The sequence below is a fragment of the Grampus griseus genome (assembly GCF_964374135.1).
Source record: "Grampus griseus genome assembly, chromosome: 15".
NCBI lineage: Eukaryota > Metazoa > Chordata > Mammalia > Artiodactyla > Delphinidae > Grampus > Grampus griseus.
In genome coordinates this window covers 20,919,412-20,937,230 of record NC_139009.1, presented here as the reverse complement: position 1 = coordinate 20,937,230, position 17,819 = coordinate 20,919,412, and the positions used below count along the sequence as shown (strand labels likewise).

The 17,819-nt window shown below is 41.1% G+C and overlaps 1 protein-coding gene across 2 annotated transcripts in view; it reads left to right on the top strand.

The window, feature by feature from the left end:
• The window catches only part of IFT172 (intraflagellar transport 172), a 41,909-nt gene that overhangs the window by 11,776 nt on the left and 12,314 nt on the right, over positions 1-17,819 (top strand). For both annotated transcript variants that reach the window (XM_082671975.1, XM_082671974.1), the window contains exons 15-25: positions 708-820; positions 1,814-1,981; positions 10,376-10,512; positions 10,745-10,852; positions 14,768-14,852; positions 15,139-15,231; positions 15,815-15,892; positions 16,130-16,378; positions 16,559-16,637; positions 16,837-16,957; positions 17,150-17,294. In XM_082671975.1, the coding sequence (XP_082528101.1) occupies positions 708-820; positions 1,814-1,981; positions 10,376-10,512; positions 10,745-10,852; positions 14,768-14,852; positions 15,139-15,231; positions 15,815-15,892; positions 16,130-16,378; positions 16,559-16,637; positions 16,837-16,957; positions 17,150-17,294 (1,376 nt within the window). The remainder of the gene's footprint in view (positions 1-707; positions 821-1,813; positions 1,982-10,375; positions 10,513-10,744; positions 10,853-14,767; positions 14,853-15,138; positions 15,232-15,814; positions 15,893-16,129; positions 16,379-16,558; positions 16,638-16,836; positions 16,958-17,149; positions 17,295-17,819) is intronic.

The following is a 17,819-nucleotide window of genomic DNA, read 5'->3' as shown; positions in this document are numbered from 1 at the left end:
AGTAGTGGACATCTGCTGGCATTTGGTCTTCAGCTTAAGCGTAGGTAACAAAAGCAGGCACATTGCTTGTTGATAATGTATATCAATAAGACCTGTGAATGGGCTTTGTTCAAAAGACTCCCTGAAAGCACCCTAGCCAACCTTGAGTGGTCTGTTCTAAGCATGACTGTTTCTTATATTGCCTATGAAATTCAGACCAAACTAATATTCATCGTCTGCACTGACCAGCCTAACTTTAGTTAGAGGTTCCTCCTATTTTGTCTGTGTGCCTTCACCACTCTTTATCCCTAAGTGTTCTTATATCACTGCCAGTCAGATATGCAGGTAACTCCTTGGAGCACGTATGATCACCAGGGTCATTTCGTTCATCAGCTTTCTCTCACTGGTGTGTTTGCTCTAATTGTGGTTCATCATGAGAACAGAAGCCAGTTGCTCCATAGTTCTGACCTGCTCTGAGACAACTCCAAGAGTCCCAGAGAAGAATCACATTTCTTGATGAGTCTGGATCTTTTGAGTTAATAACTGCAGAGTTAAACAAAACCTCTATAATTTTAGAAGAAATACAGCATCTTAGCAAAGTTATGTTGTACTGCCCATTTACATTCCTGAGTGACATTCTCTAGACTAATGCAACATTCTTAAAGCCAGACTTTCACAGGCCACCTCATACCTTGTATGTGATTAACCCTGTTTCCTTTACTCTCTAGTGGACCTGATTGGTGGCTACAACATTGGCACCATCAGCCATGAGAGCCGTGTGGATTGGCTGGAACTTAACGAGACTGGGCACAAGCTTCTCTTCAGGGACCGGAAACTTCGTGTGAGGAGGGTTGCTAAGGCCTTAGCCATAGACTGGTCCATAAAGGATGTGGTACTAGCTGCCAGCAGGGACTGTGGGAGGCAGGATAGGACATAATTTCTTGGGGCTATGCCATTAGCATAGCAAAAGGCACAGAAGAATCAACATTCTTTGTATCTGCTATCACCACCCATCCCATTTTACCCTTCAGGAGGCTGTGTCATGATGGCACCGAAGTCAAGAGAGGAATTTGGGAGTTGATGTCTCTCTTAATATTCACAAATCATATTTGTGAAACATCCTCATGAAACATCCTTACGCCTGCATTCCTCTTCCTCACGCCTAGCTGACCTTAACCCACACCTACTGCTCCAGTGCTCTTCAGCTACACTTATCTGATGGCACTGAAGCTGGCTTGAGGACAGTCTCCCCCTAGCCCCTTATTGATTCTGATCTCAATATGGTACCACCAAAGAGTTCAACCTCAGGGGCAAAAGGGACTCTCTGGTGATTTTTTGTTTCATTTTCATTGTGATGCGAAAGCCATCACAAATTTCCAGACCATTTAATTTGACTGGTGCCCTTACTTGTGTAATCCAGGCTGGTAACTCTGGCCCAGAGTTATTCTAAGAATGAAAGTCTGGGACTTCCCTGGCGGTCCACTGGTTAAGACTCCACACTTCCACTGCAGGGGGTGCAGGTTCGATCCCTGGTCAGGAACTAAGATCCCACATGCCTTGCAGCGCAGCGAAAAAAAAGTCTGACCTTCACCTAACTTAAATTCCTAGAGTGTAGACCTTTGCTCTTTTGATCATCTCTTATTTGGCCAGAGTCAGAATATGTCAACTCAGCATAAACTTGAAGGGATTATAGTTGAAGATGAGTAAGCTTTGAAATTTAGCATGTACGTGACTGGTGGGTTAGCTTACCACATTTCACCATTAGGAAAATTGTCAAGATGAGAAGACACCCATATCTCCTTTTAATTGTGCTATCTACTTCTTCCTCCTTCAGTTGCACCTATATGATATTGAAAGCTGCTCTAAGACAATGATCCTCAACTTCTGCTCCTATGTGCAATGGGTCCCAGGAAGTGATGTGCTGGTAGCTCAGAACCGAAACAACCTGTGTGTGTGGTACAACATTGAGGCACCTGAGAGAGTCACCATGTCCTCTATCAGGGTATGTTGACATCAGGGCACCTCAGCCATAGTGTTGAGCTGATTAATTAGAACCTGAGTCGGCTCTGAAGTCTGCTTGGTTTCTCTGCCCACCACTCATAATCTCTTTAATGGAGTTGGCAGGTGACGCTTAGACTCCTTCCCACAGTGGACCAGGCCCCAGAGCCATCCTTGTTCAGATTCCTGACATTATATTAGACCCTTGGAGTATGGGTCTCTATTATAGTGGGAATTCACCAAGTCATAACATGAAGTTCCCTTAGGCTGGAAGATCCCCAACAGGAGGAGTAGTTCCATATCACCTCCTTGTGTGCTGATTCTCTGGTACAAAAGCCATTCATAGTTCCATTTTTTTAAGACTGCTGATCAGACCCTCTCTCCTATCCCATAACAACGTCACACACACAAGTAGTATTCCAAAATCCGGGAGGAGCCTATGCAAACAGAGAAGGCTAGGATGGTAGGCTAGGATGACTGGTGTGGGTGTGGGTAGAGCACTTGATACTTCCTTTTTGTTCTTTCTATATCTCTTTTTTTCTCCTTTTTTGCCTCATTTTAGACTGATTAAGATTGAGTTTTTGTGGGGGGATTGGGGGGTTGTCCTTTTCTAAATACTCTTCAGAGTATTTAGAGTACTCTTTAGATCAGAAGGTTATACATCCTATTTCTATAGCAGTTACCCTTAAAAGTTCACCATGTATTTAAATTAACAAAGTCTAAAGTTAATCAGCATCTAACCGCCCCCCCCGCACTGCAAACAATACAAGGACCCTAAAAGATTAAATGGGATTACCTCCCCTTTGCCACTGTTGTCTAGTATTTTGGTTCCCTTCTGTTATCCCCAAAGTTAGACATTATTATTTTATACACACAAAATTTGTATAGATTTACCGTCATAGTGCCAGTTTCTCTGTTCAACTTTTCCTTTTTCATTGCTGATCTTCTCTCTGGAGTTACTTTTCTTCCTCTTCTTGAAGAATATCATTTAGAAGTTTCTTTTTTTTTTCTTTTTGAATTTTATTTTATTTTTTATACAGCAGGTTCTTATTAGTCATCCGTTTTATACATATTAGTGTATACATGTCAATCCCAATCTCGCAATTCATCACACACACACACACCCCACTTTTCCCCCTTGGTGTCCATACGTTTGTTCTCTACATCTGTGTCTCTATTTCTGCCCTGAAAACCGGTTCATCTGTGCCAATATTCTAGGTTCCACATATATGCGTTAATATACAATATTTGTTTTTCTCTTTCTGGCTTACTTCACTCTGTATGACAGTCTCTAGATCCATCCACGTCTCTACAAATGACCCAGTTTTGTTCCTTTTTATGGCTAATATTCCATTGTATATATATACCACATCTTCTTTAATCCATTCGTCTGTCGATGGGCGTTTAGGTTGTTTCCATGACCTGGCTATTGTAAATAGTGCTGCAATGAACACTGGGGTGCATGTGTCTTTTTCAGTTATGGTTTTCTCTGGGTATATGCCCAGTAGTGGGATTGCTGGATCATATGGTAATTCTGTTTTTAGTTTTCTAAGGAACCTCCATACTGTTCTCCATAGTGGCTGTATCAATTTACATTCCCACCAACAGTGCAAGAGGGTTCCATTTTCTCCACACCCTCTCTAGCATTTGTTGTTTGTAGATTTTCTGATGATGCCCATTCTAACTGGTGTGAGGTAATACCTCGTTGTAGTTTTGATTTGCATTTCTCTAATAATTAGTGATGTTGAGCAGCTTTTCATGTGCTTTTTGGCCATCTGTATGTCTTCTTTGGAGAAATGTCTATTTAGGTCTCTGCCCATTTTTTGATTGCGTTGTTTGTTTTTTTTAATATTGAGCTGCATGAGCTGTTTATATATTTTGGAGATTAATCCTTTGTCCGTTAATTCGTTTGCAAATATTTTCTCCCATTCTGAGGGTTGTCTTTTCGTCTTGTTTGTAGTTTCATTTGCTGTGCAAAAGCTTTTAAGTTTCATTAGGTCCCATTTGTTTATTTTTTATTTCCATTACTCTAGGAGATGTATCATAAAAGATCTTGCTGTGATTTATGTCAAAGAGTGTTCTTCCTATGTTTTCTTCTAAGAGTTTTATAGTGTCCAATCTTACATTTAGTCTCTAATCCATTTTCAGTTTATTTATTTATTTTTTTCAGTTTATTTTTGTGTATGGTGTTAGGGAGTGTTTTAATTTCATTCTTTTACATGTAGCTGTCCAGTTTTCCCAGCACCACTTATTGAAGAGACTGTCTTTTCTCCATTGAATATCCTTGCCTCCTTTGTCATAGATTAGTTGACCATAGGTGCATGGGTTCATCTCTGGGCTTTCTATCCTGTTCCATTGATCTATATTTCTATTTTTGTGCCAGTACCATATTGTCTTGATTACTGTAGCTTTGTAGTATAGTCTGAAGTTAGGGAGTCTGATTACTCCAGCTCTGTTTTTTTCCCTCAAGACTGCTTTGGCTATTCGGGGTCTTCTGTGTCTCCATACAAATTTTAAGATTTCTTTGTTCTAGTTCTGTAAAAAATGCCACTGGTAATTTGATAGGGATTGCATTGAATCTGTAGATTGCTTTGGGTAGTATAGTCATTTTCACAATATTGATTCTTCCAATCAAAGGACATGATATATCTCTCCATCTGTTTGTGTCATCTTTGATTTCTTTCATCAGTGTCTTATAGTTTTCTGAGTACAGGTTTTTTACCTCCTTAGGTAGGTTTATTCCTAGGTATTTTATTCTTTTTGTTGCAGTGGTGAATGGGATTGTTTCCTTAATTTCTCTTTCTGATCTTTCATTGTTAGTGTACAGGAATGCAAGAAATTTATGTGCATTAATTTTGTATCCTGCAACTTTACCAAATTCATTGATTAGCTCTAGTAGTTTTCTGGTGGCATCTTTAGGATTCTCTATGTACTGTATCATATCATCTGCAAACAGTGACAGTTTTACTTCTTCTTTTCCAATTTGCATTCCTTTTATTTCTTTTTCTTCTCTGATTGCCGTGGCTAGGACTTCCAAAACTATGTTGAATAATAGTGGCGAGAGTGGACATCCTTGTCACGTTCCTGATCTTAGAGGAAATGCTTTCAGTTTTTCACCATTGAGAATGATGTTTGCTGTGGGTTTGTCATATATGGCCTTTATTATGTTGAGGTAGGTTCCCTCTATGCCCACTTTCTGGAGAGTTTTTATCATAAATGGGTGTTGAATTTTGTCAAAAGCTTTTTCTGAATCTACTGAGATGATCATATGGTTTTTATTCTTCAATTTGTTAATATGGTGTATCACATTGATTGATTTGCATATATTGAAGACTCCTTGCATCCCTGGGATAAATCCCACTTGATCATGGTGTATGATCCTTTTAATGTGTTGTTGAATTCTGTTTGCAAGTATTTTGTTGAGGATTTTTGCATCTATATTCATCAGTGATATTGGTCTGTAATTTTCTTTTTTTGTAGTATCTTTGTCTGGTTTTGGTATCAGGGTGATGGTGGCCTCATAGAATGAGTTTGGGAGTGTTCCTTCCTCTGCAATTTTTTGGGAGAGTTTGAGAAGGATGGGTGTTAGCTCTTCTCTAAATGTTTGATAGAATTCACCTGTGAAGACATCTGGTCCTGGACTTTTGTTTGTTGGAAGATTTTTAATCACAGTTTCAATTTCATTACTTGTGATTGGTCTGTTCAGATTTTCTATTTCTTCCTGGTTCAGTCTTGTAAGGTATACCTTTCTAAGAATTTGTCCATTTCTTCCAGGTTGTCCATTTTATTGGCATAGAGTTGCTTGTAGTAGTCTCTTAAGATGCTTTGTATTTCTGCAGTGTCTGTTGTAACTTCTCCTTTTTCACTTCAATTTTATTGATTTGAGTCCTCTCCCTCTTTTTCTAGATGAGTCTGGCTAAAGGTTTATCAATTTTGTTTACCTTCTTAAAGAACCAGCTTTTAGTTTTATTGATCTTTGCTATTGTTTTCTTGGTTTCTATTTCATTTATTTCTGCTCTGATCTTTATGATTTCTTTCCTTCTACTAACTTTGGTTTTGTTTGTTCTTTCTCTAGTTCCTTTAGATGTAAGGTTAGATTGTTTATTTGAGATTTTTCTTGTTTCTTGAGGTAGGCTTGTGTTGCTATAAACTTCTCCTCTTAGAACTCCTTTTGCTGCATCCCATAAGTTTTGGATCATCGTGTTTTCGTTGTAATTTGTGTCTAGGTATTTTTTTATTTCCTCTGATTTCTTCAGTGATCTCTTGGTTATTTAGTAATGTATTGAATAGCCTCCATGTGTTTGTGCTTTTTACTTCTTTTTCCTTGTAATTGATTTCTAATCTCATAGCGTTGTGGTCAGAAAAGATGCTTGATATGATTTCAGTTTTCTTAAATTTACTGAGGCTTGATTCGTGACCCAAGATGTGATCTATCCTGGAGAATGTTCCTTGTGCACTTGAGAAGAAAGTGTAATCTGCTGTTTTCGGATGGAATGTCCTATAAATGTCAATTAAATCTATCTGGTCTATTGTGTCATTTAAAGCTTCTGTTTCCTAATTAATTTTCTGTCTGGATGATCTGTCCATTGCTGTAAGTGAGCTGTTAAAGTCCCCCACTGTTACTGTGTTACTGTTGATTTCCTCTTTTACAGCTGTTAGTTGCCTTATGTATTGAGGTGCTCCTATGTTGGGTGCATATATATTTATAATTGTTATATCTTCTTCTTGGATTGATCCCTTGATCATTATGTAGTGTCCTTCCTTGTCTCTTGTAACATTCTTTATTTTAAAGTCTATTTTATCTGATATGAGTATTGCTACTCCAGCTTTCTTTTGATTTCCATTTGCATGGAATATCTTTTTCCATCCCCTCACTTTCAGTCTGTATGTGTCCCTAGGTCTGAAGTGTGGGTCTCTTGTAGACAGCTTATATATGGGTCTTGTTTTTGTATCCATTCAGCCAGTCTGTTTCTTTTGGTTGGAGCATTTAATCCATTCACATTTAAGGTAATATCAATATGTATGTTCCTATTACCATTTTCTTAATTATTTTGGGTTTGTTTTTGTAGGTCTTTTTCTTCTCTGTGTTTCCCACTTAGAGAAGTTCCTTTAGCATTTGTTGTAGAGCTGGTTTGGTGGTGCTGAATTCTCTTAGCTTTTGCTTGTCTGTAAAGCTTTTGATTTCTCCATCGAATCTGAATGAGTTCCTTGCTGGGTAGAGTAACCTTGGATGTGGGTTCTTCCCTTTCATCACTTTAAATATATCGTGCCACTCCCTTCTGGCTTGTAGAGTTTCTGCTGAGAAATCAGCTGTTAACCTTATGGGAGTTGCCTTGTATGTTATTTGTCATTTTTCCCTTGTTGCTTTCAATAATTTTTGTCTTTAATTTTTGTCAATTTGATTACTATGTGTCTCGGCATGTTTCTCCTGGGGTTTAATCTGCCTGGGACTCTCTGCACTTCCTGGACTTGGGTGGCTATTTCCTTTCCCATGTTAGGGAAGTTTTCGACTATAATCTCTTCAAATATTTTCTTGGGTCCTTTCTCTCTCTCTTCTCCTTCTGGGCCCCCTATACTGCAAATGTTGTTGCATTTAATGTTATCCCAGAGGTCTCTTAGGCTGTCTTCATTTCTTTTCATTCTTTTTTTCTTTATTCTGTTCTGTGGCAGTGAATTCCACCATTCTGTCTTCCAGATCACTTATCCATTCTTCTGCCTCAGTTATTCTGCTATTGATTCCTTCTAGTGTATTTTTCATTTCAGTTATTGTATTCATCTCTGTTTGTTCTTTAATTCTTCTAGGTCTTTGTTAAACATTTCTTTCATCTTCTCGATCTTTGCCTCCATTCTTTTTCTGAGGTCCTGGATCATCTTCACTATCATTATTCTGAATTCTTTTTCTGGAAGGTTGCCTATCTCCACTTCATTTAGTTGTTTTTCTGGGGTTTTATCTTGTTCCTTCATCTGGTACAAAGTCCTCTGCCTTTTCATTCTGTCTATATTTCTGTGAATGTGGTTTTTAGTTTCCTGCGGAATTGTAGTTCTTCTTGCTTCTACTGTCTGCCCTCTGGTGGATGAGGCTATCCTACAAGTTTCTTTAGTGAAAGTCTTTTTTTTTTTTTTTTTTTTTTTTTTTGCGGTACGTGGGCCTCTCACTGTTGTGGCCTCTCCCGCTGCGGAGCACAGGCTCCAGACAGACACGCAGGCTCAGCGGCCATGGCTCATGGGCCCAGCCGCTCCGCGGCCTGTGGGATCTTCCCGGACCGGGGCATGAACCCGTGTCCCCTGCATCGGCAGGCGGACTCTCAACCACTGCGCCACCAGGAAAGCCCTAGTGAAAGTCTTGTGATGATAAACGTTCAGGTTTTGATTATCTGAAAATGTTTTTATTTAGAGCTTTGCTCTTGAAAGATACTTGGACTCAGTACTGAATTCTAGATTTTTATTTGACTGTGTTGGGTCTTCGTTGCTGCACATGGGCTTTCTCTAGTTGCAGCGAGTGGGAGCTACTCTTTGTTGCAGTGCACGGGCCTCTCATTGCAGTGGCTTCTCTTTGTTGCGGAGCATGGGCTCTAGGCGCGTGGGCTGCAGTAGTTGTGGTGCTTGGGCTTCAGTAGTTGTGGCACGTGGACTTCAGTAGTTGTGGCATACGGGCTCAGTAGCTGTGGCTCACGGGCTCTAGACCGCAGGCTCAGGAGTTGTGGCACGCAGGCTCAGTAGTTGTGGTGCACGGGCTTAGTTGCTCCGCGGCATGTGAAATCTTCCCAGACCAGGGCTTGAACCCGTGTCCCCTGCATTGGCAGGCGGATTCTTAACCCCTGCACCACCAGGAAGTCCCCCCTGTTCTAGATTGACAGTTATTTTTTCTTAGCCTTTTGCAAATATTGTCCCATTGATTGACTTCTTTTGTTCTGACAAGATTATTAATAGCCCTTTCTATATAGGTGATCTGTCTTTTCTCTCTGGTTGCTTTTAAAATCTTTTTTTAGGCATGTTGAAATTTTACCACAGTGTGTCTAGCTATAAATTTCTTTTTACTTATCCTACTTGGTATATATTGTGCTACCTGTAATTGTGAGTACACATATTTCTATCAGTCTTGGAAATTTCCCAACCATAATCTCTTTAAACATTGCTTCTTCTATCATATTCTCCAGTCTCTCCATCGAAACTCTAATTAGGTATATGTTAGATTTCTTGTTCTGTCTTCTGTACCTTTTTAACCTGTCTTTCATATTTCCTTTCTCCTTCTCACTCCATGCTACATTCTGGATAATTTCTTAAGATACATCTTTTAGTTCATTAATTCATTTTCATCATTGTCTAATCTGCTATTTAAACCATCTATTGAGTTTTTTACTTCAAAAATTAAATTTTTCATAAGGTTTTATTTGGTTCTTTCTCCAACGTGACTGACCATTTTTGATAGTCTCTTGTCCCTTGCTTAATTTTTCATTTCATCTTTTAGGTCTTTAAACATCTCACACATAATTATTTTATATATCATAACTGTCTTTTTTCATAAGTATTATTTTTGATATCTGAGACCCATGGAGGTCTAAAACTGTTATTTATAGGTATTGTTTACTCATTTAACTTTTTGGTTAACTGTTTGTTAACTTATATTTTGGTACTTTTTTATTGTGAACTCATGTTACATTGAATGTAATCTTTTGGAATCCTGAGGGCCTCAAATAGGCATGTTTTCCTCCAGAGATGATTTGTGTTTGCCTCTGCAGGAATCAGGCATATTAATGACCTGTACCCCTTTGGTTCCCTTTACTGAAGAGAGGATCCCCAGTTTAATGAGGGAACCTTAGATTTGGCCTTCCCATCCTGCTGGAGGACCCAAAGTTTATTCTCCTAATACTGTGTTTGCCTTCAGGGCAACTGTATTCTTCCTACTTGCTCACCTTCCATTTTTTCCTGCTCATGTTTTTTCGGTTTTAGCTTACTGACCTCTTTCTCTCTTGCTTTCTTTTTGTGGGGACGGGGGAGGGAGTAGGAAGGATTCCTAGTGGTTTCTTCAGTTGAACCCAGCAATATATTAAGAAGTATGTTCAAGTTGAATTTTAACAGGAGGGCCTTTAAGAATACTGAGAAAGAGTACTGCTGGCAGTACTGCTGGCAGTAGCAGAAGTGGATGTCACACTTTGTCAACTTATCCCTAGCCATTAGTGCCATCATAGCTATGAGTGTACTTTAACCCAAGGATATTACCATAGATAGGGAATTTTTATCTGCCTGAGAGAAACTAAATGTTAGAAAAACAGGGGCCACTGTAATTCCCTCAGTGTACGAGCAGTAGGGTTGAATGAGGGTGGGTCTTTTCTGCAGTTGAGTCAGTGGAAATGCTAACTTGGAATTCTGGTGGGATGGGGGTGTTGAATTTTTACAGGGTGATGTTGTAGGTCTGGAGCGGGGCGGGGGAAAGACCGAGGTGATGGTGACTGAAGGTGTGACTACAGTTGCCTACACACTGGATGAGGGCCTTATTGAGTTTGGAACAGCTATTGATGACGGCAACTACACCAGGTGAGGGGCTAGACTGGTAACCAGCAAGGTGGTGGGAAATTCTGGTTCTGAGGACCTGGGATGGATAGTAAAACTGACCATGTCTAAAAAGAACGTGGTGTCCTGGGAGGAGATTAGACAAAGAGGACAAACAATTGCCTGCCCCCCTCCTCTCCTGTCCCATCGCTAGTATTCCTCGGTGTCTTCCTGACCCTGGACTCATTCCTTGTGCTTTGCTTCCTTCCCTCTCCAGGGCAGCAGCCTTCTTGGAGACTCTGGAAATGACCCCAGAAACAGAGGCAATGTGGAAAACCTTGAGTAAGCTGTCACTGGAAGCAAGGCAGCTACACATTGCTGAGAGGTGAGTTGGGCTGTAGAACCAAGGTGCCAGGCAGCTAGGAGGGAGGGATGGCCACGCAGGTATCTTCCCCGTGGGCTGCTCCTCCCCAGTGTTAAGGCAGCACTTCCCTTCCCATGCCAACAGATGTCATAGAACCCTTCCGTGGTACAGTTATTCCAAACATCCTCCCATCCTAGATTATGAGTATGTCTTTTATTTATTTTTTTCTAAATTTTTATTGGACTATAGTTGCTTTACAATGTTGTGTTAGTTTCTTGCTGTACAGCAAAGTGAATCAGTCATATATATATATATATATACATACTCTTCTACATTTCTTTCCCATTTTGGGTCACCACAGAACATTGAGTAGAGTTCCCTGTGCTATGCAGTAAGTTCTCATTAGTTATCTGTTTTATACATAGTAGTATATATATGTCAGTCCCAATCTCCCAGTTCATCCCACCCTTCCTTCCCCACTTGGTAATCATAAGTTTGTTCTCTACATCTGTGACTCTATTTCTGCTTTGCAAGTAATTTCATCTCTACCATTTTTCTAGATTCCACATATAAGCAATATTGTATGATATTTGTTTTTCTGAGTTACTTCACATAAGGGTGTGTCTTTTATTGTTGTCATTCCCCAATCTTGTAACTAGGTGCCCCTTCAAAGTTTTTAATACTCATACCCTACAATCCACGTGTTGATCTGTATATTCCAGGTGTTGTATAGGAGTGTAATTTATAGGACAAACATGGGACTCCAGACTCTCTGATTTCAAATCTTGGCTCCATTTACCAGCTGTGTAACTTGAAAGAGGTTAACTTAACCTTCCCAAGCCTTGGTTTCTCCATTTGCTCTATGAAATGGGGATGATAACAGAATTTACCCTGCAGGATGGTAAAGAAAAATGGCAGTGGTAGTGGAGAGCAAATGAGAGGACCTGTGCGAAGAGCACAGGTTGGAAGTGCTCTTTAAAGGTCAGCTGCTGCTATTTTGCCGAGGAGTCATCCTTGGTCCCTTTTTTCCCATCCCCTCACAGATAGACTCTCAGCAAGTCCTAGGGACACTGATCCAGGGTCTTCAAAACATATCCTGAAAATTAATGCACAGAAATCTCTTGCATTCCTATACACTAACAGTGAAAAATCAGAAAGAGAAATTAAGGAAACACTCCCATTTACCACTGCAACAAAAAGAATAAAATACCTAGGAATAAACCTACCTAAGGAGGCGAAAGACTTGTATGCAGAAAACTGTAAGACACTGATGAAAGAAATCAAAGAGTATACAAACAGATGGAGAGATATACCATGTTCTTGAATTGGAAGAATCAACATTGTGAAAATGACTGTACTACCCAGAGCAATCTACAGATTCAATATAATCCATATCAAACTACCAATGGTATTTTTCACAGAGCTAGAACAAAAAAATTTACAGTTTGTATGGAAACACAAAAGACCTCAAATAGTCAAAGCAATCTTCAGAAAGAAAAACGGAGCTGGAGAAATCAGGCTCCCTGACCTCAGACTATCCTACAAAGTTACAGTAATCAAGACAGTATGGTACTGGCACAAAAACAGAAATATAGATCAGTGGAACAGGATAGAAAGCCCAGAGATAAACCCACACACAAATGGTCACCTTATCTTTGACAAAGGAGGCAAGAATATACAGTGGAGAAAAGACAGTCTCTTCAATAAGTGGTGCTGGGAAAACTTCACAGCTACATGTAAAAGAATGAAATCAGAACACTTCCTAACACCATACACAAAAATAAACTCAAGATAGATTAAAGACCTAAATGTAAGGCCAGACACTATAAAACTCTTAGAGGAAAACTTAGGCAGAACACTCTATGACATAAATCACAGCAAGATCCTTTTTGACCCACCTCCTAGAGAAATGGAAATAAAAATAAAAATAAACAAATGGGATCTAATGAAACTTAAAAGCTTTTGCACAGCAGAGGAAACCGTAAACAAGACAAAAAGACAACCCTCACAATGGGAGAAAATATTTGTGAACAAAGCAACTGACAAAGGATTAATCTCCAAGATATACAAGCAGCTCATGCAGCTCAATATCAAAAAAACAAACAACCCAATCCAAAAATGGTGGAAGTCCTAAGTAGACATTTCTCCAAGGAAGACATACAGATTGCCAACAAACACATGAAAAGATGCTGAACATCACTAATCATTAGAGAAATGCAAATCAAAACCACAATGAGGTATCACCTCACACCGGTCAGAATGGCTATCATCAAAAAATCTAGAAACAATAAATGCTGGAGAAGGTGTGGAGAAAAGGGAACCCTCTTGCACTGTTGGTGGGAATCTAAATTGATACAGTCACTATGGAGAACAGTATGGAGGTTCCTTAAAAAAATAAAAATAGAACTACCCTATGACCCAGCAATCCCACTACTGGGCATATACCCTGAGAAAACCATAATTCAAAAAGAGTCATGTACCACAATGTTCATTGCAGCTCTATTTACAATAGCCAGGACATGGAAGCAACCTAAATGTCCATCAACAGATGAATGGATGAAGAAGATGTGGCACATATATACAATGGAATATTACTCAGCCATAAAAAGGAATGAAACTGAGTTACCTGTAATGAGGTGGATGGACATAGAGTCTGTCATACAGAGTGAAGTAAGTCAGAAAGGGAAAAACAAACACCATATGCTAACGCACATGTTTGGAATCTAAAAAAAACAATACTGATGAACCTAGTGGCAGGGCAGGAATAAAGACGCAGAGAATGGACTTGAGGACCCAGGGGTTGGGGAAGGGGAAGCTGGGACAAAGTGAGAGAGTAGCATTGACATAGATACACCACTAAATGTAAAATGGATGGCTAGTGGGAAGCCACAGCATAGCACAGGGAGATCAGCTTGATGCTTTGTGACTACCTAGAGGGGTGGGATAGTGAGGGTGGGAGGGAGGCTCAAAAGGGAGGGGGTATGGGGATATATGTATACATATAGCTGATTCACTTTGTTGTACAGAAAAAAGTAACAGAGCATTGTAAAGCAATTATACTCCAATAAAGATTAAAAAAAAGAAAATGCTAACAGATACAAGTATTTTGTACATGTGTACATGCATATATATATATGAACACAAAGTCAAATTCTATATGTTAAAAATAAAAAGTGATCCATGTGATTGTAAAAAAAAAAAAAAGTATCCTGAATCTCTTATTTGTTCAAGTCTACTGTGTCCACCCTGGAATAGACCACCACCATCTACATGCTATTGCAAAGCCTCTTAATTAGTCTCACTGATACGGTTCTTAAACCCCTATGATCCATTCACCTCATAGCAGCTGAGGTAATTTTTTAAAAACATAAATTAGATTGTATCATTTTCTTGCTCAGAACCTTCCAGTAACTTACTATTGTACTTTGTATAAAACCCAAACTCTTTGCATGTCCTAAGGCCCCACAAGATTTGGCCTCTGCTTTCGTCTCATATCGGGTACTTGCCCATTAGTCTCCAGCCGCACTGGCATCCTTTTGTCCCTTTGAGTGTGCCAAGCTCACTCCTGCCTTAGGGCCTTTACACTAGCTTTTCTCTCCGCCTGGAATAATTTTTCTCCATCTTGTCATGATTGGCTCTTTCTTGTATGAAGGTCTCAGCTCAGCTCCCCAAACAGGTCTTCTCTGGCTACCAACTTAAGGAGTCCCCTTAGTTTTATTTTCCATTCTTTCAAATAATCTTTGTTTATTTGTTTACTAATTGTTTCCACTAGAAAGTAAGTTCCCTAAGAGCTGGGCCCTCATCTGTCTTATCCCTTTTGTGTCCCCAGTGGCAAGAACAGTTTCTGGCATATAATAGATGCTCAGTATATCTGCTGAACCAATGAATTAATGATGATTCTATTATAATATTACTGCTATTGCTTCCATACTATAGGTGCTTTTCTGCTTTGGGCCATGTAGCAAAAGCTCGATTCCTACGTGAGACCAATGAGATTGCAGATCAAGTGTCTCGGGAATATGCAAGTATTCTCCTGATTCGTTCAGTCTTTCAAGCTGAGATTTCTCCTGGTACTCAGCCCCACGACTCTTAGCTTTCCAGCCATAGCTAACTTCCTCTACCCTGCCCCCCACACCTCTACCTTCAAGTCAGACCATTTTGGAATTGCTTGCCAAACCTCAAGCCTCTAAGCCCCATGAAGGTTTTCAGCTTCCTAAGCCTTTTAGCCTCCATGTCTCTCTGGCCACACAGACAGAATGGCTCCCGTGGCACCAACAGAATAAGCAGAACCTCCTTTTTCCCCACAGGGTGGAGAAGGAACAGACTTTTATCAGGTCCGAGCACGTCTAGCCATGCTGGAGAAGAACTACAAGCTGGCCGAAATGATCTTCTTAGAACAGGTAACAGGAACAGAAGAACTGGATGGAAGAGGGGATCAGAGAGGGAAAAATACAGAGGCAAACTCAGGAGGAATGAGCACTGGTCAGCTGGGCTACCAAAGGTCTGGGGAGAACTTTCAGAAAGGTCTATACAGTTCATTTCACTCCTCCATAATTCCCTCCTCTGTGTTAGTTCTTACAATTACTTCTTTCTTTCATAAAAAGTCTGCTGTCTCCCCGTATACTCCGGAGCCTGTCTCTGCAATTCTTGTGCGTGGAGGTAGATCCAGATTTTGTGAGGCCCAAAGCTTATACAATTTGAGGAGCCCTCTTTAAGAAAAGTTGCTTTGGAAAAAAAAATAATAATAAAAATAAAAAAAAAAAAAAAGAAAAGTTGCTTTGGAAGGAACCTGTGCAAATAAGGTGCCCTGAAGCTTAAGTTTCTTTTAGTTTCATACTAAATTCACCTCTGCTTGTGTATACGTAAAGGATGAGGCTTTCAGTCCACACAGGCTGGCATCTTAGCTGGGCTGAGGAGAGCCTGCTGATTTCTGACTCTCGTATCTTCCTGGTGTCCCTCTTTCCTCTGCCCGGGTTCCCCTAGAACGCTGTTGAGGAGGCCATGGACATGTACCAGCAGCTACATCGTTGGGACGAATGTATCGCTGTGGCTGAGGCCAAGGTACCAGTTCCGTCTTCCCCACAGTTGTTCAGAACTCACTCCCACCAATATCAGAAACCTCCTCTTGTCAAGGAGACTGTAGGAACTGCAACAGGGCGGGGGCCGGGACCTGATATGGTGAGGAGTTAGGACACTGGTGACTGGGAGGGTTTCTGTTGTTAAAGTGGGATTGGAGAAGCCTGGGAAGCAGCAGGGCAGGAGGGATGTGACTCCTGGTCTCCTCTGTTGCGTGTCCAGGGACACCCAGCCCTAGAGAAGCTGCGCCAGGGTTACTACCAGTGGCTGATGGACACACAGCAAGAGGAGCGAGCAGGCGAACTTCAGGAGAGCCAAGGGGACGGGCTAGCAGCCATCAGCCTCTACCTCAAAGCTGGGCTCCCCGCCAAAGCTGCTCGGCTGGTGCTGACCCGAGAGGAACTGCTGGCCACCACAGAGCTGGTAGAGCACATCACTGCCGCCCTTATCAAGAGCGAACTGTATGAAAGGGTATGGATGGCTTCCTATTCCTGTCCCTTACCCCCAGGGCTCAGTGCCCCTTTCCTACCCAGAGGGGTCTTGGAGTGCATAGCCCTCCCTGACTGGTGGCTGATTCGCCTCCTTTGGGGGCTGATACTTGACTTTTGTGTAGTAAGGGTATCTCTGTAGTAATACGGAATGTGTTAACAGGCAGGTGATCTCTTTGAGAAGATTCGAAATCCACAGCGGGCCCTGGAGTGCTACCGTAAAGGCAACGCATTCATGAAAGGTACGAGCCACCCACAGCCCATCCCTCAGTGTTGTGGACTGCGGCCCAAACAGTCCCCCACACCTGTTCTGTGCCTCTGCTCAGGCTGACTGTCTTCAGTGCTCCTCCGTCCCTCCACTTCTCACCTGTATTCCATGCCTCATTTCTCTATCTCACTTCTCCTGAAGTCTGAGCTGAGTGCCCTCTCTGTCTCTGGCAGCGGTGGAGCTGGCTCGATTGGCATTTCCAGTGGAGGTGGTGAGACTAGAGGAGGCGTGGGGGGACCACCTGGTGCAGCAGAAGCAGCTTGATGCGGCCATTAATCACTACATTGAAGCCAGGTGTGGTGGTCTGGGGGTGCAAAGGACATTTGAGCATGAGATGAGAGGTGATGGGGAAAGTAAGGGTGCCAGGGCCTTACTAAAATAAGAGAGATCTCAAAATGTAGGTTGGAGTATGCTTGAGGTTTCCCTTTACCTCCATCTATTTTCCTCTTTCCTCATACATATTTACACCTTTCCCAACTATGCCAGGTGCTCCATTAAGGCAATTGAGGCTGCCCTGGGTGCCCGCCAGTGGAAGAAGGCAATTTATATATTAGATCTACAGGACCAGAACACTGCGTCCAAATACTATCCTCGTGTGGCCCAACACTATGCGTCTCTGCAGGAGTATGAGGTGAGGGAGAGCCCCTTTCTGCAGCCTAAAGCAATGCAGGACAGGATGAGGAGGAGGGAACCCAAAGCAAGAAGTGTTCCAAATCCTTCTTTCTGGGACCCAACAATGTCACCACCCTGAATGGGAAGAAAGAGGTTTACTTCCCCCATTTCATTCTAACATAACATAGACCCCCCTCCCAGACATATAAAGCAAGCCTCTAGCTCTCTTCCTGTGCAAGCATGAGTGATGCTTCATGGATAACTCCAACATTAGCAGGTGCAAACTAGTATACACAGGACGGATAAACAGCAAGGTCCTACTGTATAGCACAGGGAACTATATTCAATATCCTGTGATAAACCATAATGGAAAAGAATATGAAAAAGAATATATATATACACGTATAACTGAATCACTTTGCTGTACAGCAGAAATTAACACAACATTGTAAATCAACCATACTTCAATAAAAATTTTTTTAAATTAAAATTTAAAAAAAAGAATAGGGACTTCCCTGGTGGTGCAGTGGTTAAGAATCCACCT